General features: G+C 50.8%; 2 protein-coding genes across 2 annotated transcripts; one reads left to right on the top strand and one right to left on the bottom strand.

Annotated features, from left to right (window-relative positions):
- Positions 1-4,094: 4,094 nt before the first annotated feature.
- Positions 4,095-4,559, bottom strand: LOC122915082 (histone H2A type 3). The gene has a single exon (XM_044261606.1). It carries the CDS (start codon positions 4,539-4,541, stop codon positions 4,149-4,151), a length of 393 nt encoding a protein of 130 aa, XP_044117541.1. The 5' UTR covers positions 4,542-4,559; the 3' UTR covers positions 4,095-4,148.
- Positions 4,560-4,845: 286 nt separating this feature from the next.
- LOC122915076 (histone H2B type 3-B) lies at positions 4,846-5,298 on the top strand. The gene has a single exon (XM_044261595.1). The coding sequence runs from the start codon at positions 4,855-4,857 to the stop codon at positions 5,233-5,235; it is 381 nt and encodes a 126-aa protein (XP_044117530.1). The 5' UTR covers positions 4,846-4,854; the 3' UTR covers positions 5,236-5,298.
- Positions 5,299-25,274: the final 19,976 nt, after the last annotated feature.

Here is a 25,274-nt window from a genome sequence, read left to right as displayed (position 1 = left end):
CCCAGAAGCCAAGAGTGCTTCTTCACCATGGAGTGCATGTTTGTATCTACTGCCTGATCCAGGATGACCTTCTCATCTCGAGATCTTTTCATGACAGCTGCAGAGACCCTGTCCCCAAATAAGATCACACTAACAAGTTCTGGACATTAGAATGGGGTCATATGTATTTTGGTGGTGAGGACACTACAGGTGGGCTCCCGGACTCTCCACGGACAGGACCTGCCTTCCGACATTCCCCATGTGCTGATGATTTCCACGTGGGCGAACCTGGCTGGGGGGACCATGAAGAGGTGCAGCCATGGGGGTGTGCCTCCGGTGGAGGGTGCAGGCTGGCCGCCAGGAGAGGGGAGCACTCCCTGGTAGGAGGGTGGGAGTCTGCATCTCCAGGAAGGCAGCTGCCAGGGATGGCATTTGGGCCACACCTCTGCCCTGGCTGGAATGAGAGCAGGAGGAGAGAGGACACCTCTCGTTGAGCCCCAGGACCTGTGGTGGACGACAGCATGGCTCTCATGGATGGTGGAGATTTCTTCAAACTGGGTACCCAGCAAGCCTCAAGACTTTTTGTGAACCCCAGCATGGGCCATGAGGCCATTGTGCAGGCTGGTCCTCAGGGGACTCTGTCCTCGGGGGACAGCGTGAGGAAGTTGAACTATCCTTGGAGAGAGCCTAGATACAGGAAGACACAAGGTCCCCAGGGTTGCGACGGGGGCTCTTTGGAGCAGAGCTTTTCTAGGAGACTTCACATCAACCACTGACCTACCAGATAAACACCCCTCTGCCTCCCCCCAAACCCCAGACCCTCCACAGCTGAAACACTCGGGGCTGTTCCACCATGCTGCAGGAGAAAACTGGCAAGACAGGATCCAAGTAGGGCTGTCCGGGGCTGGGGTGAGCTGCGGACGGGGCAGTGGGTAAGGAAAGGTGTCTTCGAGGCCTGAGGGCAGTGCTGGCAGGAGAGGTGGTCATGGGCTCGATGGTCTCAGGGGAGGAGGGGGGCACCAGGATGTGGTCTCCCCAGAGAGCTGCCTGGGACTCAGCCACCCACATGGAGGGGAGTGGGCAGAGCGGCGGATGCAATTCTAAAGGTTTTGCTGGGTGAGAACGGAGAGAAGAGCAAAGTCTTGGTGAAGCTTGGTGACCAGTGCATGGAAACAGACCCTCCTGGGAGCAAGAGGTCAGTTCTGGTGACCAGGCCTAGGACCTCCATGCGCAGGAGAGCAGCAAGGGGGTGGAGAAGCTGGGCTCGGCCCAGACCTGACAGCTCTCTAGCTGGGCTACCAGTCCTCCTCAGGGCATGTCCCCTAACACTCTAGTTCATGGTCCAAGTGAATACGGAAATTGAGGGGATCCTTTACGCCTGTTCACTTGAGAGAGTCTTTTTTAAATTTTAGAAAATTTTCATTTTTTAAAAAAGTTTTTCATTTTTTAAAGATTTTATTCATCCACTTGAGAGAGAGATCACATTCGGTGGGGAGAGGCAGAATCTGGGAGAAGGAGAAGCAGCGCCCCCCCCCCAGCAGGGACCCCAATGTGGGACTGCTTCCCAGGACCCCGGGATCATGATCTGCGCCAAAGGCAGACATTTCACTGAATGAGCCCCCACCTCCACCCCCCTTGAGAGATTGTTGACCACACTGGAAGTGGACAGAGCAGGGAGGAGCTACCCGATGCGGGGCAGGGTCTGGGACAGACCCATCCAGGCCCAGGAGAAGGGCAGTCTGTGTGATGGAACCTGGCCCAAGGGAGCAGAGAATTCCAGAAGCTGCGAGTACTTTCCTGGCTGTGGTTGTGAATGTTACTGCATTCTTCCTGTGGGACTTTGTACCTCCCGGGCTCACCTTTCTCAATAAACTACTCACCCCACAGGGACGTGGAGAGCATGGCAGAGGTAATCCCAGGCCGGGGGATCGGGTACATGGGACTTGCCATAGTGAGCCGGGAACAGCCCTCCGATCTCCAGGCTCTGTAGAGGCTAGCGGTCTGCCCCATCTCCCCTCTTTCCCCAGCGACTGGCAAGCATGGATCTCCTCCCCACCTGTATGGCCCCATCCATTCTAGCTATTTTTTAGACATGGGATCACACCCCATGTGGCCCTTTTGTCTGGCTTCCCTGGTAGACGTGTTTTCGAGGCTCATTCTCATGGTAGCGCAGGCCAGTGCCACACTGTGGTTGAATGGCGTTCCATAGTTCACTTACACATTTGTCTGTGGGGACGTTTGGGCGGTTTCTGGTTTTGGGAACATACAAGTCACTAAGTCATTGTGGGTACCTGGGCGTGGGACTGCAGGGCCATGTGCTGCTTTCTTATGGAAGCAAGGGTCCGACGGGCTTCCTGTTGCACAGGTGGGCAGCTCTGAGCATTTTATCACATATCTGAGCCAGGTAAGCCCTGACAGAAGATCGATCAGACACTAGACCAGAGCTGTGCAGTTGAATTTTCCATGAGGACGGTGCTGTTCTGTTCCCCTGCTGTCCAATGTGAGGCTGCTGGCCACAGGCGGCCAGGACACCTGAGAAACTGCACCCTTGTGTTCAATTTTAAATCACTTACCCCCGCACAGCTCTGGTGGCTTCTTGGTCTCTACAGAGGACAGCTCAGCCTTGGAGATGACAGACGTAGGGCTGCCTCTAAGAACAGTGTCCGCCCCCCACCACTGCACAGCCTCCCTCTTCGTGTCCCACTTCTGGAATAAAAAATTGGGAGCTCCCCAGAGAGACTCGGCAGACCTCAGCCCCCTGCCCCTGAAAATTCATCATTTCTTAAATGCCACGGAGGGATTTGACGACATACAATGACCTACATCAATATCAATACATAAACACAAATTTCTGCTAGAGCTGAAGACTGTCACTGGACACACAATGGCCAGCTCGATTTCCAGAAGGCTCTCTAGTGTCTTGGACATCCTTGCAGCTTGTGTCCCTGACATGGGGCCTGCTGAGACACGTGCTCTGCTATGTTCCTCCGCTGCAGTGGAGTCCTATGTTCTGGTCCACGTGGATAGGTCAGCCTTGTACTCCCTGGGTGTGAATTTCTTTCACAGCACGAGGCTATTTTCCTAAGACCAGCAGATGTGTGCTGAGCTCCAGATGGTGTCTAGGGAGCCCTGGTTGAGTAGACCTAATTTTAGGAAGTGCAAATTATATAATAATCCTGAACCGTCTCACCGGCCTGTCTTTACTGCTATAAAAAATTAATGAAAACAATAAAGATAAAGATAGTAGAAGTAACAAGTGATCAAACTGTGCCAGACGCTGTCTTGAAATTATTACGAATCAACCCGTGAATCCCTCTGCCCCCACGACTTAGCCAGGACCCTTGGGATTGTCCAACTCCTTTATTACACCACGTGGAGCTCGTGGACAGTCCCCTTCCGAAATAGCCACACCCGTATTACATTATCTGATAATACTCATTTTACACAGACTGAAGTCACAAACCTAGTTTTCCTGACGAAACTCAGTGGACAAACTATCTTATTCTCTCATTTTAGCTATCAGCCTAAGGGACTCGGATTCATGTTTCACCAACCCAGACTGAACAATTTTAATTCTTTTAAACATTCTATTTACAGTAACGTTTTCTTTAAAAAGTGAATACTCACCTTAAAAATGGTTTCTTAGAAAAGATGTCAAACGCCTCTAGAACAGGAACCCTTTCCGAGACCCTCACGTTCAGATCAGATCGGAACTCGGATGGTTTCCCAAAACTTCGAAACATCGTCCCGCTCAAGCACCTTCACATTTTTAAATGTAAACCCTAAAGTTTAGGGGGCCCCTTCTCTCCACGAACGACGCTTCTCCAGTACCCAGTGAGCCCACTGGGTTCTGCAGGCCCGGAGTGGGCAAGCGGCCTGTCCCTGGCGCCCCAACGTGGCCCAGTAGCACAGGCATAGGCACCCTCACGGCGAGCGGTAGCCTGGGGGGAGGGCAGCCACGTGTTCGCCCGCACCCGCGGCGGCACACCAGCCCGGATCGTGCCTCGTGCCCGGCTCCCCGTGCGCCCGGGAGAACGCAGCCCTAGGACAAGGAAAGGAATTGTGCTCAGTGCGGCTCTTTTCTGGAGGCTGGGGGTGGCTCTGAAAAGAGCCTTTGGTGTCACGGGGCCCCTGGGGCGCGCGGCCGTTATCGGCCCGCCTCCGCGGCCTCACTTGCCCTTGGCCTTGTGGTGGCTCTCGGTCTTCTTGGGCAGCAGCACGGCCTGGATGTTGGGCAGCACGCCGCCCTGCGCGATGGTGACGCGGCCCAGCAGCTTGTTGAGCTCCTCGTCGTTGCGGATGGCCAGCTGCAGGTGGCGCGGGATGATGCGCGTCTTCTTGTTGTCGCGCGCCGCGTTGCCCGCCAGCTCCAGGATCTCGGCCGTCAGGTACTCGAGCACGGCCGCCAGGTACACGGGCGCGCCGGCCCCGACGCGCTCCGAGTAGTTGCCCTTGCGGAGCAGGCGGTGCACGCGGCCCACCGGGAACTGCAGACCCGCCCGCGACGAGCGTGACTTGGCCTTGGCACGCGCCTTGCCGCCCTGCTTGCCTCGGCCAGACATCTCCAAGTCGGGCGCCAACAGAGAAAAAAACTGAAAAAAGACGCCAGTAACAACGACGCCGCTAGGCCCGGTGAGCCCTTATATATGGTCCAGAGGTAGCCGAGCCGGCCTCGTCCGATTGGGTAGCGACAGCCACCAATCAGAAGAGGAGACCTCCATCCCTTAATTTGCATGCGCCTTTTTCCAGTGGTGACGTGACGTAGCACTTGAACCTATCAGGAACGAGGAACTCTGGATCCTTCATTTGCATACGGGACGTATAAATAGAGTTGCTCCGGCTGTTTCTTCTTTTTGTTTGGAGAGATCTGCAGCCATGCCTGATCCGTCCAAATCGGCGCCCGCGCCCAAGAAGGGCTCCAAGAAGGCCGTCACCAAGGCGCAGAAGAAGGACGGCAAGAAGCGCAAGCGCAGCCGCAAGGAGAGCTACTCCATCTACGTGTACAAGGTGCTCAAGCAGGTGCACCCCGACACTGGCATCTCGTCCAAGGCCATGGGCATCATGAACTCGTTCGTCAACGACATCTTCGAGCGCATCGCCAGCGAGGCCTCCCGCCTGGCTCACTACAACAAGCGCTCCACCATCACGTCCCGCGAGGTGCAGACAGCCGTGCGCCTGCTGCTGCCCGGCGAGCTGGCCAAGCATGCCGTGTCCGAGGGCACCAAGGCTGTCACCAAGTACACCAGCTCCAAGTGAGGCGCGCCGGCCGCCCCGGAACCCAAAGGCTCTTTTCAGAGCCACCCACACAATCGAAAAAGGGTTTCGAACACGGTGAAAGATTGTTATGTGGACCAATTACGTTTTGTGCGTCCTAGCGGTTTCCTGGTGGTTGGGGATGTGTGCGTGTGCACGTTAGTGTGTGAGTGTGAGCAAGAACGTGGAGCTATACCGTGCAGAGTTCTGGGACGAGAATCCTGGCCAGGCGTTCAAGGATCCCATGTCCACCCTCCCCTTTACTTGGGGCTATTCATGCGTCACCAGTCGGAAGTCGGAGCCTTGAGCTTCTGCGTCCTCTGGTGGCTGCAGAGTGTATCCCGGCCTTTGCGCGCGTGGACTCCTAGGCTCTGCGCTGTCTGCGCGTGGCGTGCGCCTGTGGGTGAGGGGCGCGGGGCACCTCCAGGAGGCCCTCGTGCCTACCGTCCCTCCCCAGTGTCCCTGATGAATGAACCTCTGGTTGCCTGGCCCGGGCGGTAGCGCCTGGAGCTGCTTCCTTACCCAGACCAGATCTCGTCATCTCCCGTCCCCCAACTGGACCAGATCTCGTCATCCCCCCCGGACCAGACCTCGTCATCCCTGCCTGGACCAGACCTGGTCATCCCTGCCCGGACCAGGCGTCGTCATCCTGGATCGGTGAACGGTTATGGGAGGGTGTTTGCGTGGCTGGATCTTGCAGCGGCAGAAGGTTTGGAACCGAAAGGGAAATGGAAGCGTCCCTGTGCGCGGGAGCCAGATGTAATAAGACGAAACCTGCGGGTAGCTGTAACCTATGCGGGGATGGGGGGGGCATCAGCTCAAGATGTCTGTAATCCTCTGTAATTCCACCTTTTCTGAACAAATTAGCTCCTTTCCCTCTCAGTTACACTTTTATTTTCGGGGAAGCGTCAGTGACACAATTCCCCTTTGAATTTAGGGCATTTAATTTGGAAAGTGTCATCTTGGCTCAGAGAAAGCGCTTCAGCACAAAGAGTCTTCACTTGGGAAAAGTCGCTTTTCCTTTTACTTCGCTTGGCTTTTCTTATTTGCAAATAAGAGATGCCCAACAATCGCTTTCCTTGAGTCGTTTTGAGTCTTAGATGGATAGAAAGATCGTGTCTTCAGCTCAGGCAGGGAACACATAATACACAATGAAAGAGAACAATCCTGTTTTTCCAAATCATCTCTCCAAAGGAAGCCGGTTGGGTACTGCCTGGGGGGTGGGGGTAGGGGGTGTCTGAGGAGGGAAGGTCACCCCGCCCCAGCGCTGAAGCCCACCCACCCACTCCTTCTGCGTGGGTCCAGGCTAAAGGGATTGAAAACCTCACACGTTTTTCGGTTGGCATCTAAAATATTTTTTTCCTTAGTTCTAATGGTTAACAAGGACGCAAATCCCAACACAGGACGTTTTAAAAAGCAAAATGGTCACAACCAAAAATTGTAAAGAAATGTCTGAATATTTGTAAAGTTCTTGAGCTTTTATACGTTTTCAAAATCTTTTTTATTGAGGACACACGATCTTTTCAAGGTATCTATTGAAATAGCAATTAGATACCATAATTCATAAAACACATGATCAAATTCTTGGTTAACGCTGAGATAGTCTAGATGATCTTTTTTTCTCCCTGAACTCATTCCCATTGCATTTCTCGGAATTTCATCCAAATGTAAGATTTATTTTTAAGTGTTTTATCCATGACCTTTCTTTATCCAAAAAATAATAAATAAATAAGAGATATGTAAATTGTAACTTAAAAATTTTTGTAGGTGACAAAAAGTGTTTAAAAAATCATCTGGACAGTATGCAATTGCTGAAAACATGTTTTGGTACATAGGCATCAAATATAATTATAAGTAATTCTCAATCAGAATATTAGTGACATCTATGTCATTCAGTGAGATTGATGGGTTCTCCCTACCTTGTGGGCTCCCTTTATGCATCCACGGGCACATACAGTATTGTCTTGGTTACAGTGACAGTGGTTACAGTGACAGGGATGTGCCTCCTCGCTTTCCCTTTCCCTTTTTTTTTTTTTTAAGCTACATGCTCTGAAACAATATTTACAAACAAAACAAAACAAAACAAAACCAGCCAAACAAACCCATACATACAGAAATTTTGTATGGCTATTTTACTCAAATCTCTCCCTCCTAGTTATAATTCCAAAATTTGAAAACGGTGGTTTGTCATCAACATCAACACTTGTTAAGAGATATCTGATTCATAATGAGCACTACAGAATCCAGCCCTCCACTGTGAAGCAGGGGTGTCCTGGGGGGTGGGGTCTGTGCCCTCAGCCCTCTACTCAGGTGGGACTAGGAGTCTATCTCGAGCACTTCTGGTAACAGGAAACTAGTCTCCCAGATCCACGATTCTCTGCCTGACTTATGAGCTTAAGACATAGGTTTAATAAAATGAAACTTGTCTCCAGCAGTGTGTGATTGGGCTAGCAGTAGGCAATCAAAATAAAATAGAAGCTGAAGAAACAATTCTCAAATACAATGGTATGAAAATGTCTTGTTCTGGATAATGCAAAATGCAGATTAATTTCTGTCTTTTCACTGCTCTGGTACGCACACTTCATTATCATGAAAAAAACAAAGAAAAAAAAAAAGACTGCATCTGTGTGCTCAACAGTAGGGTGGAGGACAGAGAAAGCCAGCAGCAGCCCCAGACAGAGAATGGGCCTGGTTGGGCCCTCTCCTCCCAGCGCATCTATAAAGGAAGATGCAGGGTGTTGAGAATTTATAATCAAGAAATGGAGGGAAATTGAGTACAGAGCCCACGTTTGTAATAGGGCTACAGCAGAGAAACAGAAATGTTATTTACATTAAGCTGGAGGTTGGAGGAAATGCTGACAATGCGGGGTACTGACAGTGCATAGGCTTGGAGAGGGAGGGCCCAACACAGTGGTGGAATCCTCTGGGTTTGAGATCATGAAATAAACGCTCAGATCTGGAAGGCACTGGAGGAATTTCGCAGGTTTCCTGTCTGACGTGCATTTAAGACCACTCCCCTCCCCCCATCTCAGCTAAAAATTCCAAGTCATATTTGCTAATTACTATGGAGTAAACCAGAGATGGAGCGGCAGGGGCTATCCCTTTAATAAAATCTACAAAAGCAAACAATCTACTGTATAAAAGGTTAAATGCTGATGGGAGCATGGTAGTCACTGGAGATGGCCAGAGTCCCCTGGGGGAGAAGAAAGTGGGCAAGGCCCACCTGAGGGAATCAAGTGTGGAATCCAAATCCTGGGAGGCCTGCTGGCTTTCAGAGACAGAATGCTCTTGGAGGTGTTCTTTGTAGTTTGGGAGTCATTAGAACAGCGGGATGTTTTTTAGGGTGAAGGCAGCTTGACCTGTCAGGCCTAGTGCTTTGGTTATGAAGGAGGCAAATTATACCTCCTTTGCATATGGTTCACCTTGTTTTTTGTTCTTAAATGCCTTCCATTAGTTTTGTTAAAAAGGCTCTTTCCACTGGGTGTTACATGAAACTGGTAAGTTATTAAAATCTACATCTGACACCGATGATATACTACATATAAGTTGGCTAACTGAATTAAAAAAAACTAAAATAAAAATGCTCTTTCACGGTTTACTGGGCTTAAAAGTATACACGTTTTTCGAAAAAAGAATGAGCAATGTCCTACTAGGAGGATTTTTAGCGGACTGGGAGGGCGGAGGGCATAATCTGCCATTTTCATTTTTTCCAGCAGAAACGCATAGTCCGCATAAAAAACTACTTAAACCCAAGACTCTTGGTTTTGGCCAGAAGCTTCTGGGTCTAGTGAGGCAACGGAAACAGGCGCCACCGCCAAGGCTGCGCCACAACACCAGGGCCTCACTCACGTCGCGCCCAGCGTACGTGATCTCACCCATTCAGGGACAGGGGGGTTGCTGGTGGGGAGGATGGTCCGAGGACTTCCTGGAGGTGATGCTCACCCTCACCCCACCGGGTCCCCGCCTAAAGCCAAGGCGCCCTCCCTCTTCCGTTGCTGGCTCGCTGGAGACAGACCCAAGAGGATTTTGCAGGGTACGCGCCTTTGAAGGAGCTCGGCTTTGGCCGGGTCTTGTGCCCCAGTTCCCCCATGGAACAGCCCCTCACAATCAGACTGGATGGCACGCTCCCTTCTGCGCCCAGAGGCGTCTCTGAAAAGAGCCTTTGGGTTCCGGGGCGGCCGGCGCGCCTCACTTGGAGCTGGTGTACTTGGTGACAGCCTTGGTGCCCTCGGACACGGCATGCTTGGCCAGCTCGCCGGGCAGCAGCAGGCGCAGGGCCGTCTGCACCTCGGGGGACGTGATGGTGGAGCGCTTGTTGTAGTGAGCCAGGCAGGAGGCCTCGCTGGCGATGCGCTCGAAGATGTCGTTGAGGAACGAGTTCATGATGCCCATGGCCTTGGACGAGATGCCAGTGTCGGGGTGCACCTGCTTGAGCACCTTGTGCACGTAGATGGAGTAGCTCTCCTTGTGGCTGCGCTTGCGCTTCTTGCCGTCCTTCTTCTGCGCCTTGGTGACGGCCTTCTTGGAGCCCTTCTTGGGCGCGGGCGCGGAACAAGAGGGCTCTGGCCTGGCGTGGGGGGTAGGGGCGGCGGGCCAGGCGGATGGGGACCGCAGCGGGGTAGGGCACGGATGGGGATGGTGGAGGGACGGCCGGGGCGGCCACCGAGGCCGGTGGGGGCGGCGGTAGGGCAGGGGCGAAAGCACGACTACGGGCGACTGCAGCCGGGGCGGGGACAGCGGAGGCCGAGGAGGAGGCGGCCGGGCCCGGAGACGCGCTCCAGCCGGAGGGACGAAGTGGAGGCCCCAGCAGGCGGAGGCTGGGCAGGCAGCGCTATTTATCGTCCCATATTCAAACGAAGGCTCCAAATCGCTGGCATCAGATTGGACGGCTGGCGGCGCCCGCCGAGAAGATTTGCAAATAGAAGATGCCGGCTCTTCTTTTCTACTGGACGGTAATCCTGCGGATCCGAAGACCGGGCGCCGCGGGCGGGCTGTCAGCTTGGGCTGCTTTGTTCCAGGCCAGAAGGACTTCTTTGTTTAGTCGTAGGTTCTCGAGGGGACCGAAAAGGAAGGGTATACGGATAGTAAAATAAAGAAGTAAAGCCCGGTCTAACCCTGCGTCTCCATCACCTCCAGTCAAGGGGCAAGCGCACTTCTGAGGCCAAAGGCTGGGGAGGAGAAGCTGATCCTTATTGAGCGGAGGGGAATGGGAATAACTCAACTATTTACTTCCCACCGTTTCCTCCCCCACCCCCTCCGCGAGGCCAGTTTAAGAGCTCATGAGCAAATCCAAAGGCCTTCTTAGGAAACACTTAAAGTACAGTAAGGTACTTCTCTTGGAAGTGCAGCTGCAGGGCGACTTTCAGCTGGAGGGAGGAAATGAATCTGTGTCAAGGGAAATAGCCCTCCTTCCAGCTGCTTCTTTCAAGGCTGACTAATCCCCTCTGCAGTGACAGGTACGCGGTAAGTGCTTGATACATAGGATCTCATCAAGTCTGCTAAAATATGCTATGCTTAGGGCACCTGCCGGGCGCAGTGGGTTGAGCTGGACTCTTGGTTTTGGCTCAGGTGGGGATCTGGGGTCGTGATCTAGGGTCGTGATTTAGGGTCGTGATCTCTGGGTGGTGGGATCCAGGCCCTCAACTGGATGCTCAAGGGGTTGTCTGCTTGAAGATTCTTTCCCCCTGCCCCCCACTCGTGGGCACACGTCCACACGTCGGGGGTCCACTCTCTCTCTCTCAAAGAAATACATCTTTAAAAAATCCCACGGTCAAATGCTAGTGTTCTCTAACTAGGCTTCTCACTAGAACACAGGCTTATGGAACTGTTAAAAGATAAGCTGAGGCCTATTAAAAATGTTAATAATTTGTTTGAGCAAAAATGGGAGAGAATCAGGTGGAACCCAAATGAACAGATATAAAGGAGTTCTAAGGAGCAGTACAAAATGAAAAACATGTATAGACAGAACTCAACGTGAACAAGAAGTCACATAAAGCAAAGAAAGCATTATTGCAAGGTCAATTTCCTTTTACAGGACAGCAGGGGCCCATCATCTCACTGGCGCTGATCATAGGATTCCTGACAGGCTCCATCCTGGGAGATCTGACACTTTCAAAACACTGAGTCTTGCTTAGGTGTTGTGGCCCTTAGCATAAGGCACTCCATTTTGGACCTATTGTCTTGTTTTTTATCAGAAGTTACCAGTTCTTGAGTTGTCTCCTCATTTAATTAATTCCTATTGTAAAGTTTTGCAGGCGAGGTAAACACAACACCAGGCGAGGTAGGCACAAGGCAAGATTTATTAAAGGCACTCTCCGCGAAGGCAAAGTTTCAGGGCTCAGAAGAAGGGGAGACAGGAAAGTCACACTGGGAGGAGGTGGGCACTCTCTGGCGAGGTTCGCGGTTCGGTGACTCCAGAGAGGGGAGTCAGTGAGTCAGCGAAGTCACGCTGGGAGGGAGTCAGTCGGCCGGGGTCTTCTATCTGGCTAAGGCAGGGCATGGGTTCACATCCATACATGGTAAGGTATTTGGTGATCGGAGGGTATTGGGGGGGGGCGGGTCCTGATCCTTCTGTTTCATGCATAGGTATCTGGTTACCTATGGAGCCTTGACCTGGGCAGACGTTCTTCTGGTGGGAGAGTCAAGGGTTAAGGAAGTGGGGGGGGGCTGGAAGATGGCGACCCCTGTCGTCATTTCTATTGTTCCGCCTGCATTCCCGGCCTGCATTCCCGGAGCCGGTCCAACACCTATATGTTTTCACATCTGAGAGACCACCAAGGAGCCAAGCACCGATGCAATCACACGAGGGTTTATTTGACAAGCTTAAGCTTGGGCCCAAGTATACCTGACACAGCGGAGTAGGGACTTGGACCCCGAACCAGATTACAGTCAGAGTTTTTAAAGGCAGAGTAGGGGTGGACTCTGGGGTAGGTGAAGACAAAGTGGATTAAGTCTCTAAGGAATTTTGGAAGCAAGGTCTCTAGGACCTTGAGGGGCTAGCTATTGTTGGGAGAAAGATTATTTATTACCAATAATAAAAATCTTCTTGTGAGACCCTTTAGATGTATATCAGTGGGCCATATGCTTGGGAATGATTCTTGACACTATCTTGGAGGTTTAGAGATAAAGGGGATCCTGGTTGGACCTGTCGGGGTAGGGGGTCGATCAGGCTAGGATTGTCCTTAGCAAAACCTCAAGGTGAGGACACTTAAGTCCCCAGGGGAGACCCACTCTGTCTGTTTCAGGGGCTTGTCAGTAAGTAAGGAATTGTAATGATTTTCTTCTGCCTCTGTTTCCCACATCAGCTAAAGTTGAGGTGGGATGGCCTTCATTTTCTCAGCCTCCACACTATAACCCTGAGTTAAGCTTCCCTATATGTTAAATGCCAAGAGAAAAACAAAAGCTGTTAGGAATCTCACGTTTCTCACTTACTTCCACCTCATGAGTCAGAAATGCAGAATCTTGGGCCCCACATCAAAGGTATTGACTCAGAATCTGTATTTCAAACAGCTCAGATCTGGGGGGGTGGTGTCACTTTCCTGGCCACTTTAATCACCCAGGGCATTCTTCAAGTAGGCCAGGAAACCTAATGGTGCCCCCAAGATGCAAAGGCTCACAGCTTCAGGGCAGTTAGCAAGATCCCTTCAAGATACCAGCTCAGGTCATGATCTCAGGGTCCTGGGATCGAGTCCCGCATCGGGCTCTCTGCTCAGCAGGGAGCCTGCTTCCCTCTCTCTCTCTCTCTGCCTGCCTCTCCATCTACTTGTGATTTCTCTCTGTCAAATAAATAAATAAAATCTTTAAAAAAAAAAAAGATACCAACATAAAAACCCTCCACATGCAAATGTGTCCTCTGAGGTCCATGGGCCTCTTGACTTGTGGGTGCCTGAGCTGCTTTGGACATCTGAGCATTAACCATTTCATCTGTTTACCTTAAAAATATGTAGTTGATTTAACAAGCATTTTTATAGAGCTCATGATGAGCTAGGTAACCATTTATTAAATACTTAATTCAATGTGGTGCCCATAACAAGCTTCCCAGGAGTGCACTGTCATCAACTCCATTTTATAGATGGGTAGCAGAAGGCTGAAGAAAATATGTCCCAAGTTAAAAAGCCCCTGAGGTGAGAGCTGACCCTGGAAATTAGGTTGACTGGTGCCAAGCACCAAGCTAAGTCCAACCTAGGATGTTAAATACTTTGAATAGTGAACTTCATTTCAATTTGAAGAAGGAAGGAACGCCACTCATGATGGGGTGTGTAGAAGAAAAATCTTAAAACACAAATGCTTTGCTCTGTGTTTATGTCTCTGATCAAAAAAAGAGTCAGACGTTGTATAATTTCTGCTGCTATAGAAAGATGACATTATAGATGAAATTGCACCAACTTCCACAGTCACTGATTCTGTTAAAAAGATAAAGTCTTTGAATACAAGGCACTTAAGAAAATAGAGAGAGCTTGTTTCTGGATCATTTATGCAAACCACTTTGGCGGATATCAGCACTATGTCCTCTGGGAGAGTTGCTGGGTAATGCACATAGGCGATGGGTCTCACCTCCCAGCACCATTGGAAGAGGTCAGAGGCCTGACCTTCCACAGGAAGTGTGCTCCCAGCAAGAAGGGTTTTCCTTGGGACTGTGCCTTTGGCGCACACTTCTCAGACATCTTCTCACAACTCACCATTCAGAAGCTGTCCTTCCGTCTCAGTGGACACTGAGGCGGTCAGCACATTTGTGATGTCCGGGAGGAGAGAGTTTGTGCGACCAACAACCTGGTTTGGGGAGGTCGTGATATGGGTAGGGCGCAAAGCCGGGGACACCATGTACAGGAACTCCTGTAAAATGAGCATCCTGGCATCTCATCCCAAGACTACTGAGACTTGCTGGATGACCAAGCAGGGCACTGAAGCCAGCTCAGGGTGCTTCTTGGGGCGGCCCCAATGTGGGCCAAGCTTACAGGTCCGAGAAGCTTGTCCTGGGTGCTCCAGGCTCTATGCGGGGCTTGGGGGGAGGTGATCCTAGCCATTTGCCCCCACAGTCCCCTCACCCACCGTGGGGCTGCCAGCCTTCTGAACATTGGTCCTCCATCAGGTCCTGCTGGGGTTTCTGGCATCCCTGGGGTGTGGGGTAGGAGGGGAGCATTTCTAGGAAGGGCCTTGTGTAGGAGGCTGTGTTTCTGTGTAGCTGCTAAGATTTGCGAGTCCCTCTACCCGCATGTAGAGGCTGGTGAGTGCCAGAAGGTCAGGACCAGACTCTCCTGGTTGCTACTGTGGGGGTCTCCCCCAGATTCACATGCTGAAATGTCATCCCCAGGGGTTTGGTGTCAGGATGTGGGGCCTTTAAGAGGAGAGTAGGGTTACAGGAAGTCATGGTGCTGGGGGCCCCTGTGGTGGGATTAGTGTCCCTATAAGAAGAGACAGGACAGCACTTGCTTCTCTCTCTGTTCCATGTGAGGGCCTGGTGAGAAGGAGCCCTCTGCAAGACTTGAAGAGAGACATCACCAGGAAACCAATGTCTGGCACCCTGATCTTGGACTCCCGGCCCCTGGAACCTTGAGGAGTGAATGTCTGCTCTTCAAGTGGCATTTATCCCAGCAACCTGAGCTGACTGAGACGCTTGTCCTGGGGTCAAGGGCAACATGGTGTATTGACTGATGGAACACTGTAGGGCAAGCTGAGCTTTTCTAAGAAGGAATGGAGGGAGGGGGGAGGGAGGCAGGAGGGAAGAAGGAAGAGGGAGGGGGAGAAAGATCGAGGGAAGGAGGGAGGAAGAGGGACAGAGAGGGAGGAGGAGGGAGAATGAAGGAGGAGAAGGAGGGAGGAAGGGTTGGGGGAGGGAGGAGGAGGGAGAAGAAAGAGGGATGGGGAGGGAGGGAAGGAGGAAGAGGGAGGGGGAGGGAGGTGGGGAAGGCAGAGTCACAAGGGAAAAGACTCTCTCCAGCCCCCACATATCAGTCCAGTTTGGATTTCTCCCTAAGGCAGCTTGACTTTGTTCACACCGAGCATATATGGTGTACCTGCTTCATGAATGCACAGCCTAATGGGGATCTTTGCTTTCTCCTTAGGAGAGACCAGTGCTCCCACTACCAGCATTCTTTGGCACTAACACTTGCGATTGCTATTGCAGTTAATGTCTGTGAGGATTTACAAAGACATACTTCCAGCCTGCTGATTCATGGCTCTTTGCACAGAAGCTGTGTTCCCCCATGAAGGCTGTGGGTTCCCGGAGCCCCTCCATCCCTGTGGGTGTCCAGCAGCTGTCCTGACTTGGGTGTCATGACATTCTCTATTTCCTGGCAGAGAGTCTAAAACAGCGGGTGGGTTTTGTCCTGACAGGAGGAAGGCCAACAAGAGCAGACAGAGAAAGAAAACCAGGTAACAGTGCATGGGAGTTGGGCCACCAGAGTCATTATAAAGGGGTTTGGGGGTGCCTGGGCAGCTCTGTCGGTTGGGTGTCTGACTCTTGGCTTTGGCTCAGGCCATGATCTTGGGGTTGTGGGATCAAGCTCGTGTCCACTTCTGTGCTCAAGGCACAGTCTGCGTGTCCCTCTCCCTCCCTGTCTATGTCTCCCCCCACCTCTCAGATAAATAAATAAAATCTTTAAAATAAAACATAAAGGGGTTTGGATGATAAAAAATCAAACATTTTCTTTCCATAACGGTTCTAGTTCATAGCACCTGGCGCTGGGAGCAATTCCAACCTGTGGCATGAATCATTGAAGGAAAGAAGCCCCTTTTACCTTTGTGTGTTGTTATTATTATTAACGTTACTACTATTATTTTTTGAGGAGGAGACAGAGGGGGGAAGACAGCCGGAGGGACAGAGGGAGAGGGCGAGAACGAATCCCAAGCAGGCTCCAAACCACCTCAGAGCCTGATGCAGGGCTCGATCTCACGGCCCTGAGACCATGACCTGAGCCAGAATCTGGAGTCTGGCCCTTCCTGGTGGCCCGAGCACCCCATGTTCTTTTTTTTTTTTTAATTGATTTTACTTATTTACTTGACAGACAGAGATCACAAGGAGGCAGAGAGGCAGACAGAGAGAGAGGAGGAAGCACGCTCCCTGCCGAGCAGAGAGCCCGATGCGGGACTCGATCCGAGGACTCTGGGATCATGACCCGAGCCGAAAGCAGAGGCCCAACCCACTGAGCCGTCGAGGTGCCCTGCACCCCGTGTTCTTATGCACGCGACCCCATCCTTTCCCGGAGAAGGATGACATGTGGGGAGCTTTCCGCCAGCCCAGTCAAGAACTTTACTGTGCGTGGAACGTTGCGATGGCAGACCCCTGCCTCTGGTGGTAAAGGGGCCTCTGTCAGTCCCGGAGGGGCTCAGGCTCTTCTTGCTGCTTCTGGAGGTTTCAGAGAGGGAGGCATCTGTCCCAGCCAGTGCCCTGCAGAGGCAGACGACACTGCCCCCAGCAGGCGGGTTAAGGGTTGGGGCTGAGGCAGGTGGGTGGCTGCCAGGACAGAGCCTAGGCTGGAGCCTGGCACAGCAAAGGTAAACCATGCAACATGCATGCAGGCTTGTGAGGGGGGAAGAAGCTTAGCTAGCCGGCTTTCTCCTGGAGGCAGTGTCTCCCGTGCATCTGCAGACTAAGGCTCTTCTCTTGCCTCTCCCGGGGCAGGAGGCTGGGGCCCCTTCCCTCCAAGGTCCTGGCCTCCTCTGCATGGGGCTCTGGGGCTCCTGGGTCGACATGTGCAGGACGCTGGATGCGACAGGGACTGCCCTGCTTTCTGTGCAAGGAGACAGGGTTTTGAGCTCGTGCAGGCCACGGTTTCTTCTGCGCACATTGCACGTTATTTCCGCAGGCAGAGGGGAGTGGGTCTGCCATGGGATCCCAGCTTCAGGTGTGGGTGACAGACAGCAGACCATGGCGGGCAGCCAAGGGGCATGGGATCCGGGAGCTGAATCTGAGAGGGAGCAGCAGGTAGCCCTACTCCAGGGAGGTACCCTTCCTATCCCAGTGCCCTCACAGGCACGCTGGCCCCTCGCCGCACAGCCACCCCCTGGGCAGACCCCTGGGTGGCCCCAGGCTGGGGTCAGGAAACACAGACACGCCTTCTCCTGCCAGCCTTTGGCTTCCCTGGTTCACCCACGGGCCTGAGCTCCCCTCCTCATGTGGATACCGTGTATTTCTATGACATCCTCTGTACCTATGAAAATGGAAAAATCTTGCAGTGTGTTGATGGTGTGTTGAGTGGCTTGCAGCATTAGTGGAGGTGCCAGGAGCAGGGGGATCCCCCCAGGTCCCCAAACCCGACATGTTCATGACAGTTTCAGCTCTGCCAGAAATGGAATCTTACACTAATTGGTCAGGAATTAGCTGCTCAGCCCTGGTGAGGAAATTGGCCTGGCAGGCCCCTGCCATCCTCTCCCTGAAGGAAAATGACCTTGCAATAACCAGCCGCTTTTCCCTGCATGACTCCGTTCTGCCTACGGAAGTCCTTCCTTTTGTCCAGCTCCTCAAATGCCATCTGGTCGGCGAGATCAGAGGCCACCTGATGTGAATCAGGTTGTGCTCAGACACACTTTAACATTGTTTACTGTGTCTAGGTTTCCCTGTTCCCAGGGCTGTTGTCAGGAGGGGGATCCCCAGAGTAGCCGGCAGCCAGGCAAGGTTGCCCCCAGAGCCCCTTTGATCCCACCATAGTCTGGCCATGGCCCCACTCATGTTCTGGGCTGAGCTAGGGTGCAGTGAGCTTCCAGACCCGGAAATGGCTGAGGTCAGACTGGGTCCAGCTTACAGACCTGGCTAGGCCTGGGGTGGGAACCTGTCCGATGGAAGCTGGGCTGTGTCCTCGGTGGGGCATCAGGCGAATCGGAGTTTGCAGAAAGGCTGAACTTGCAGGTGAGCCTTACTGAAGGCCATCCTTTTTCTTTTTTAAAGTTTTTATTTTAATTCCAGTTAGTTACCACACAGTGTCGCATGAGTTTCGAGTTTTGGGACACAATACAGGGATTCATCATTTCCATACTACAACCAGTGCTCATCCTGAGTGGCCGTCTCCATCCCCGTCTCCTGTTGCCTCCAACCACCCCCACCTCCCTGCTGGACACCAGCAGCTTGTGCTGTGTAGGTAAGTCTGTTTCTGGGTTTGTCTCTCTTATTTTCCCTTTGCAGCTTTGCTTTGTTTCTTAATTTCCACATTTGTGTAAAACCATATGATAATTGAGTCTCTCTGCTTGACTTATTTCACTCAGCATAATCTCTTCCAGTCCCGTCCATGTTGCTACAAAAGTTGGGTATTCATCCTTTCTGATGGAGGCATAATACTCCATAGTGTATATGGACCACATCTTCCTTATCCATTCATCCGTTGAAGGGCATCTTGGTTCTTTCCATAGTTTGGCGACCGTGGCCATTGCTGATATAAACATTGGGGTACAGATGGACCTTCTTTTCACGACATCTGTATCCTTGGGGTAAATACCCAGGAGTGCAATTGCAGGGTCATAGGGAAGCTCTATTTTTCATTTCTTAAGGAATCTCCACACTGTTCTCCAAAGAGGCTGCACCAACTTGCATTCCCACCAACAGTGGGAATTGCATTCCCACATCCTCTTCAACACATGTTGTTTCCTGTCTTGTTAATTTTGGCCATTCTAACTGCTATAAGGTGGTGTCTCGTGTGGTTTGGATTTGCATCTCCCTCATGCCGAGGGATGTGGAGCATCTTTCCCTGGGTCTGTGGAGCACCTGGGTGTCTGGAGATAATCCTGATGCACAGTGGCCACAGTGCAGATCTTGTCCATGATGAGGGGTCCCAGAGCGAAAGGGGTCTCAGCCAAGTCCTCAGCAGAACGGCTAAACAGAAAGTTATGTTTCCTCCTTTACAGTTTCTGGTGACCAGGTTGAGACTCGCTGGGACACCTCGCTCACTCCAGAACCTGCTGACAGGCAAGGTATTCAGAGAAAAGGCAGAAGCCGGCACAGGCTGGGAAATCTTACCAGATTTCCACCTGCCGTGCCTGCTCTCGAAAGGAAGGTAACACCTTACGTTGTCCCTTTCTTTCCAGAGTCGGACGGGTGGGAAAAACATGCATGTAAAAAGGAGATCTTGGAATGGCAACTTGTGGAGCTGCGCCCGGGGAACCCGTGGGTTGTCAGTACTTTCTTTCCCAGGAACAGCTACTGTCTTATGTTTGCTTTGTTTTGTGTTCTGGGAACTTGGTTTGGCAGCTGTCAGGTTGGGGGCCCCAAAATATGGCTGGGCAGAAATGTAGGCTGTGTTCCATGGGCAGCCAGCATCCTGCCCACTGTCACCAGCTTTAGGGAGAATTGTTCAAACCTTCCTTCCTTCGGGAGTGGCTGTGCCTCTCGGGAGGGTAGCCTTTCTTGCGTGCTCTTTGGGGACCCCCCGCTTTGCATCCAAGACGTTGTTTCATATCGCCAAGAATAGCTACTGTTTGCCCCACCTGCAACCTGACAAGATATTCCTCCTTTACAAATCCCTTTCAAAAAAGGGATTTTTTTGAAATGTGGCTCTAGGGTCACAGAATGAGCCAACTGGAAGCTGATATTCAGGCTCTGGTCAGGACTTGGTTTTAGGCCTTCTCTTCTGAGTTAAAACACAACTACGTACCCAGAGAGAAAGAAAATGATGCTGAAGCCTCCTGTGGAAGGATCTGCTGAAATATTCCAGAGACACAAGGTGGTAAATCTAGAATATCAGAATCTTCTGTTTTCCACTGTGGTTGGGAATCTCCCCGATATCAAGAACCAAAGGAGGGTAATGGTCAGCGCCTGATGTCACTCAGGCTGTAACACCGTTCTTTGGGAGAATTAAAAGCCACTGCTCTTATCTGGCAAATCTTTGCAAAACCAGAAATTCAGTGTCTACCTCTCTTCACTGTTCCCCAGATGTCTGCTGTTCATCTCAGAATGCTTGTAGACACTGTACAAGATTAGGGCTTTGGAAACAGAACTGTCCTGCTGTAAGGAAAAATTTAAATAGTCAGTACCCTGGAGTTCTGATAATGGACAGGTGCACCCAAAACTCCTAGGGGGAAGCTTGCATTCTTTCTCTGCTCCTTGGAGACAACAATCTCACTGTGGTTTCGAAACGTGAACACCCAGGACATGACCACAACACAGTCCACAGATCCCTGAGAAGGAAGGGAAGAGAGGGGAAGGAGGCTTGTAAAAATACAAACCGCCCTAAAATTGTCTGGCCCCAAATCAAGTCCACAGTCCCCCTGAGATGATGTGTCGAGAGCAAATACAAATCCTAAAAGCATCTCTCACATGCGTCAGTGCAAAGCTCTGGCAGTCTGCCATCTGAGCACGGGCACCAAGCATCCTCCAAAAACATAGTCTAGACCCACCTATTCTTTCATAAACGAGGGAGCTTCCGTTATCCTACGCATCTCACAGTTAGAATTTTAAAGTGGAAACTGTAGATCTGTGTGCTTCCGTAGTTCTGTGTTCCCATGTGTAAATGTGTGATATTTTCTACCTCTGGGTGGTTAGGGCCAAAGTCAGTCTATAAGCCACACTATTTAACTGGCTGAAAAGGCAAACAAGCATTTATAAAGATCAATGATACTCTCAGAAACCCATTTTTCAAGTTCATGCAATTTTGGGTCATCACTGGTAAGTACAAGCTAGCTTACGTTGTGGGTTTAACTAAAAAGGGCCTATCTTCAGAGCTGACGGTATTAAATATAATACTTTCACTCTGCCTGGGTTTCCTAAACAAGCTCATTTACTTCTTTTACAGAATTTAGATGATGGGTACCTGCTGAATATCTTGTAAGATTTTCCTGGCTAATCCAACCACAATTCTTGAGACCAAGTGAATTAAATAGATGCAAATAACATAAAGGTTTATAAGTGAAGTTTTCGACAATTATTATACTTTATGGTATGTCTGCTTAAGAACAGCTTCCAGACTGGGATGCCTGGGTGACTCAGTCAGTTAAGAGTCTGCCTGCAGCTCAGGTCATGATCCCAAGGTCCTGAGATCGAGCCCCACATTGGGCTCCCTGCTTAGTGGAGAGTCTGTTTCTCCCTCTGCTGCTCCCCCTGCTTGTGTTTCCTCTCTCTCTCTGTCAAATAAATCAATAAAATCTAAAAAAAAAAAAAAAAGAATACCTTCCAAACTCTTTTTGGCTGCCCGAAAACTTACAGTCATACTGAGATAAGTCCAGTGATGGGCACTCACGGACTATCCAGATCTTTTCTAAATATGAGAAACACGGGGAGTCATGAATTCCTGAACATAGATTAACCCACTTCTGGCCTCTCTTTATGGAAATGAAGAGTATTTGGTCTCTAAGTAAACATGTTTGCTGCCGCATTGGAAAGCTGGTAGGAAGAAGAACATACTTGGAGAAACTATGAAACATATTTATAAATGTTCCAGGGCACCGCGCCTTCATTTTCACTGGAAACCGAGAATTCTGAGGGCTAACAGTAATCCACCTGATAACAGGATGCCTGGCTGGCTCAGTTGGAAGACGGTGTGACACTCCACTTCAGGGTCGTGAGTTCAAGCCCCACCTTGGTGTAGAGATTACTTAAATAAATAAAACCTTAAAAATATGTAATAAAGCCACTTAGAAATAAGAAGGGAGAAAGAAAATAATATGAAAAGTACGTATGTGGGTAAAGTAAAGCGACAGGTTGCCTCGAAATGAGAAAGCAGAAAAAAAAATAGGGTGGTATGAATGGATACATGTGATTAAAAAAAACAAAACAAAACAAAAACAAAACAAAAAAACCATTGTGGTCAGGACTGGAACGGACTTCCTAAAGTCGTTAGTGCATTTTTAAAAAAAGATTTTATTTATTTATTTGACAGAGAGAGATCACAAGTAGGCAGAGAGGCAGGCAGAGAGAGAGAGGAGGAAGCAGGCTCCCTGCTAAGGCAAAGAGCCTGATGCGGGGCTCGATCCCAGGACTCTAGGATCATGACCTGAGCTGAAGGCAGAGGCTTTAACCCACTGAGCCACCCAGGAGCCCCTGTTAGTGCATTTTGATATCCAAAGTACAAAATGAGAATTTTGTTTTCTCCGTCAGAAGGACCAAGTTCTCTTAGACGATTGGTCTGCTTTTAACAAGAAATTACAGCCATGATGTTTTTAAAGATTAGGTAATCTGCATAGACAGCCAAGACATTGTGTCCTACCAGCATAACTTACCTTCACAGGGTCTGGACTTTGATTCCTTACGGACCTCTGGTTCTCTCCATATTTGGAGAGCTAGGTTCTGCCCACACATCTACAACCTTTCATCTTTGCCTCTAACATCCTCGATTGCCACTTTGGTCAAATAGATGAGGAGGTATTATTTCATAATAATCCATGATCCTATGTTTTCAAATGTCCAACCCTTTTAGCATTTCCCCCAAATCAAATGTTGGATGGAGCCTTTTGACCTCAAACTAGCTTTGACATTTCCCAGTGGGATCCTGGGGTATCTCAAAGGATGTGTCTGTCCCCTTGTACAAGGCAGATATCAGATGAATGGTGCTTCTTTGGTGTGCTATGTTACAGAGGATCCATGGTCCAAACATGATGGTAACCCTTAGGCAGCCTCTGTGCATATATATATGGCAGATACAGGTATTCCAAGAATTGTTTCCAGTCAGAGAACCATCGATACCCTCATTGTCCAACTGTCACCTTATATTGTTACATGACATGGAAATAATTGCATGATAGTTTCGTTTCCTCGTCGAAGGAACACTTACCCCATCTTCTCCCATGACATTGGAAACAGACACTATTTTACTCTAATGCTCTTGCAAAAGCAAGATTCACCAACAGGCCCTTACCCAGTCTTCTCGACCATGGACTCCACTGCCAAACCAGCAGGTGTGGAAGCCAAGGAAGGCTCCACCTGACGTCTGGTCCTATGGAAATGCTGGGTACCACCCCCGGCCATGTGTCTCAGGCCACTGCACAGGGGGGAGGTAATCCAACCTCTGACGTCTGTAGGGTTGGCCACCATGTTGGCAATCCTGGAGTTCTGCCCATCGCAAACTTCCTCCTTGATTTCCAGTGCCTCGGTTTCTCTGAACAGACTCAGCCCCATCTCTAATGGGCCAGGCTCACCTGGGGGTCCATCTAGCTGCCTCTAGGTAACAACCCCAAACCTGGGGAACCTTCCCTCCAGGATCTGGAGAAAGGGACACAAGGCAAGGATGACCAGAATCAAGCCACCTGTGTGTTCTACTGACCTCCAGGGCTATCACCTTTCCTCCCTAGAGCTGACTGGGGAGGGAGTCCTGAGCCACAGACCCAAAAGGCAATCAGGAGGAGGCATTCAGCATTCAACATTTGCTTCCTCTGGCAGATCCCTTCTCCCCTGGCTTGGAGCAGGCACAAAGGAGGTGATGACTGGGGTTGTCCCCTTAGCTCTTGAACATGTAGAATCTGCTACTGAGCCAGGAGCTGCCCAACAAAGATCCCTTGACTCTCTGGCCAAACTTCTTCCTGATAATAGGAGAGCCCTTGATTCTCTTTCAGCTGAGCAAGGAGGGGTCTGCTTCGTGGCCACCACCACCGCTCACTGAGACTCACACTCTGGGGAAGCTGAGACTCAGCTAGCGAGATCTCATGGTGCAAGAAAGTCTCTGAAGGGATCTTTCTTTAACTCCCTTGGTTCTGATTCCTTCAGGTCTTGGGGACCATGGACCCAACATGCACGTCACACACTGGGAATTCTGCTGTGTATCATCATTAGAATCATCTTCCAGGTGCACAGTACACCCTCAAACACTGTAAATGCAAAATATTTTACCACAAAGTAAAGGGTCCCTCTCAGGTCAGAATGTCAGAAAAGGAAGAAAAAGGGTGACCAGTTAAAAGAATGGGAGTCCGGAACAGTGGTCTGTGAACATCACCTAGGATCAGAAAAACAAACAGAATGGAAACACAAAGCACTGTCCTGAGCTCCAGAGTGGTCGCTGAGACCTTTAAATCCTGATCGTGTCTCTCAGTCAGGCTTGGGGGCTGGGAAGGGGATTAAACCAAGACAGCAGGTCCCAGCCCCCCCAGCCACTGAACCCAGACCTAATGCCCGTGTTGGCTCTCTAAGAGTCGAAACTTAAACCAGTCAACAGGATCCCCCTGGCTCAGCTCTAGTGAGGAAATCTGCCTGGCAGGCCCCAGCTGTCCCCTCCCCAGAGGAACATGCCCTTGCAAACACCTGCTTTCTTGCCCAGAATATCTTCCTTGTTCCTCTCCTGTCTGCCTCTAAGTCCTTCCTCCTCCACAGCTCCCTGGAAGGCCTGCTCTCTGTCATCCTGGAGGCTACCCGATTCCAATCAGTCTTGGTGCCAGTAAATTCTACATGTGTTCAGTAGGCCTCAGTTTATCTTTTGACAGAGGACATATGGAAAACAGAACACATAAGTATCAGAAAACACAAAACTTGAGATTTTTAAGAGGATAATTTTTCTATACTTCATATTTTATGTGTCTTAAGTTTTCAGGAGAGGTGGTCTGGATCTGGGAAGGGAGAACTGTGGAGAAATGAGCAGGAAGGGTTTGAGAAGGGAGATGGGGGATGGGAGAAGGGAGAAGGGAGGGGTGGGGAGGAGACCTGTGGGAGCAGTGTGGGGAGGATAGCTGGGGGATGGGTAGGAGGGATTTGGGAGGGGAGGGGAGTGAGTGGGAGGGGTAGAAAGGAGATGGGGTGGGAGGGGTTAGGAAGGGAGATGGGGTGGGAGGAGGGTCTTGGAGGGCAGGTAAGGGGAGTCTCAGAGGGAAGGTGGGGGAAGTCAGGAGGGTGTAGGGAGGGGGCTGAGCTGGGCTGACAGTCAGCCTCACACACAGAACCATGCCTTGGGGACACCCTGGACCTACCATGTGCCTTAGTCCAAGGTTCCCTGTCTTCCCGGAGAGAGCAGCCTTATTTCCTAAGTCACCTGTGATGTAGGAAAGACGACATCAGTGTTCGAAGCCAACGGCTAAGAAAGACTTCTTGAGACATCTTTGGTGCAAAAAAGGTGGTTTTGTTAAAGTGTGGGGACAGGACCAGTCAGCAGAAAGAGCTGCACTGAGGTCATGAGGAGTGGCCCACTGTATACCCCCAGGTT

The sequence above is a fragment of the Neovison vison genome, chromosome 1 (assembly GCF_020171115.1).
Source record: "Neovison vison isolate M4711 chromosome 1, ASM_NN_V1, whole genome shotgun sequence".
NCBI classification, from domain to species: Eukaryota; Metazoa; Chordata; class Mammalia; order Carnivora; family Mustelidae; genus Neogale; species Neogale vison.
The sequence above is the reverse complement of the archived record's forward strand: the minus strand, read 5'-3'. Positions and strand labels throughout refer to the sequence as shown.

What these genes read in the sequence shown, in the direction of transcription:
- LOC122915082 (XM_044261606.1), bottom strand. Translation starts at nt 4,541, where the DNA reads ATGTCTGGCCGAGGCAAGCAGGGCGGCAAGGCGCGTGCCAAGGCCAAG.
- LOC122915076 (XM_044261595.1), top strand. Translation starts at nt 4,855, where the DNA reads ATGCCTGATCCGTCCAAATCGGCGCCCGCGCCCAAGAAGGGCTCCAAG.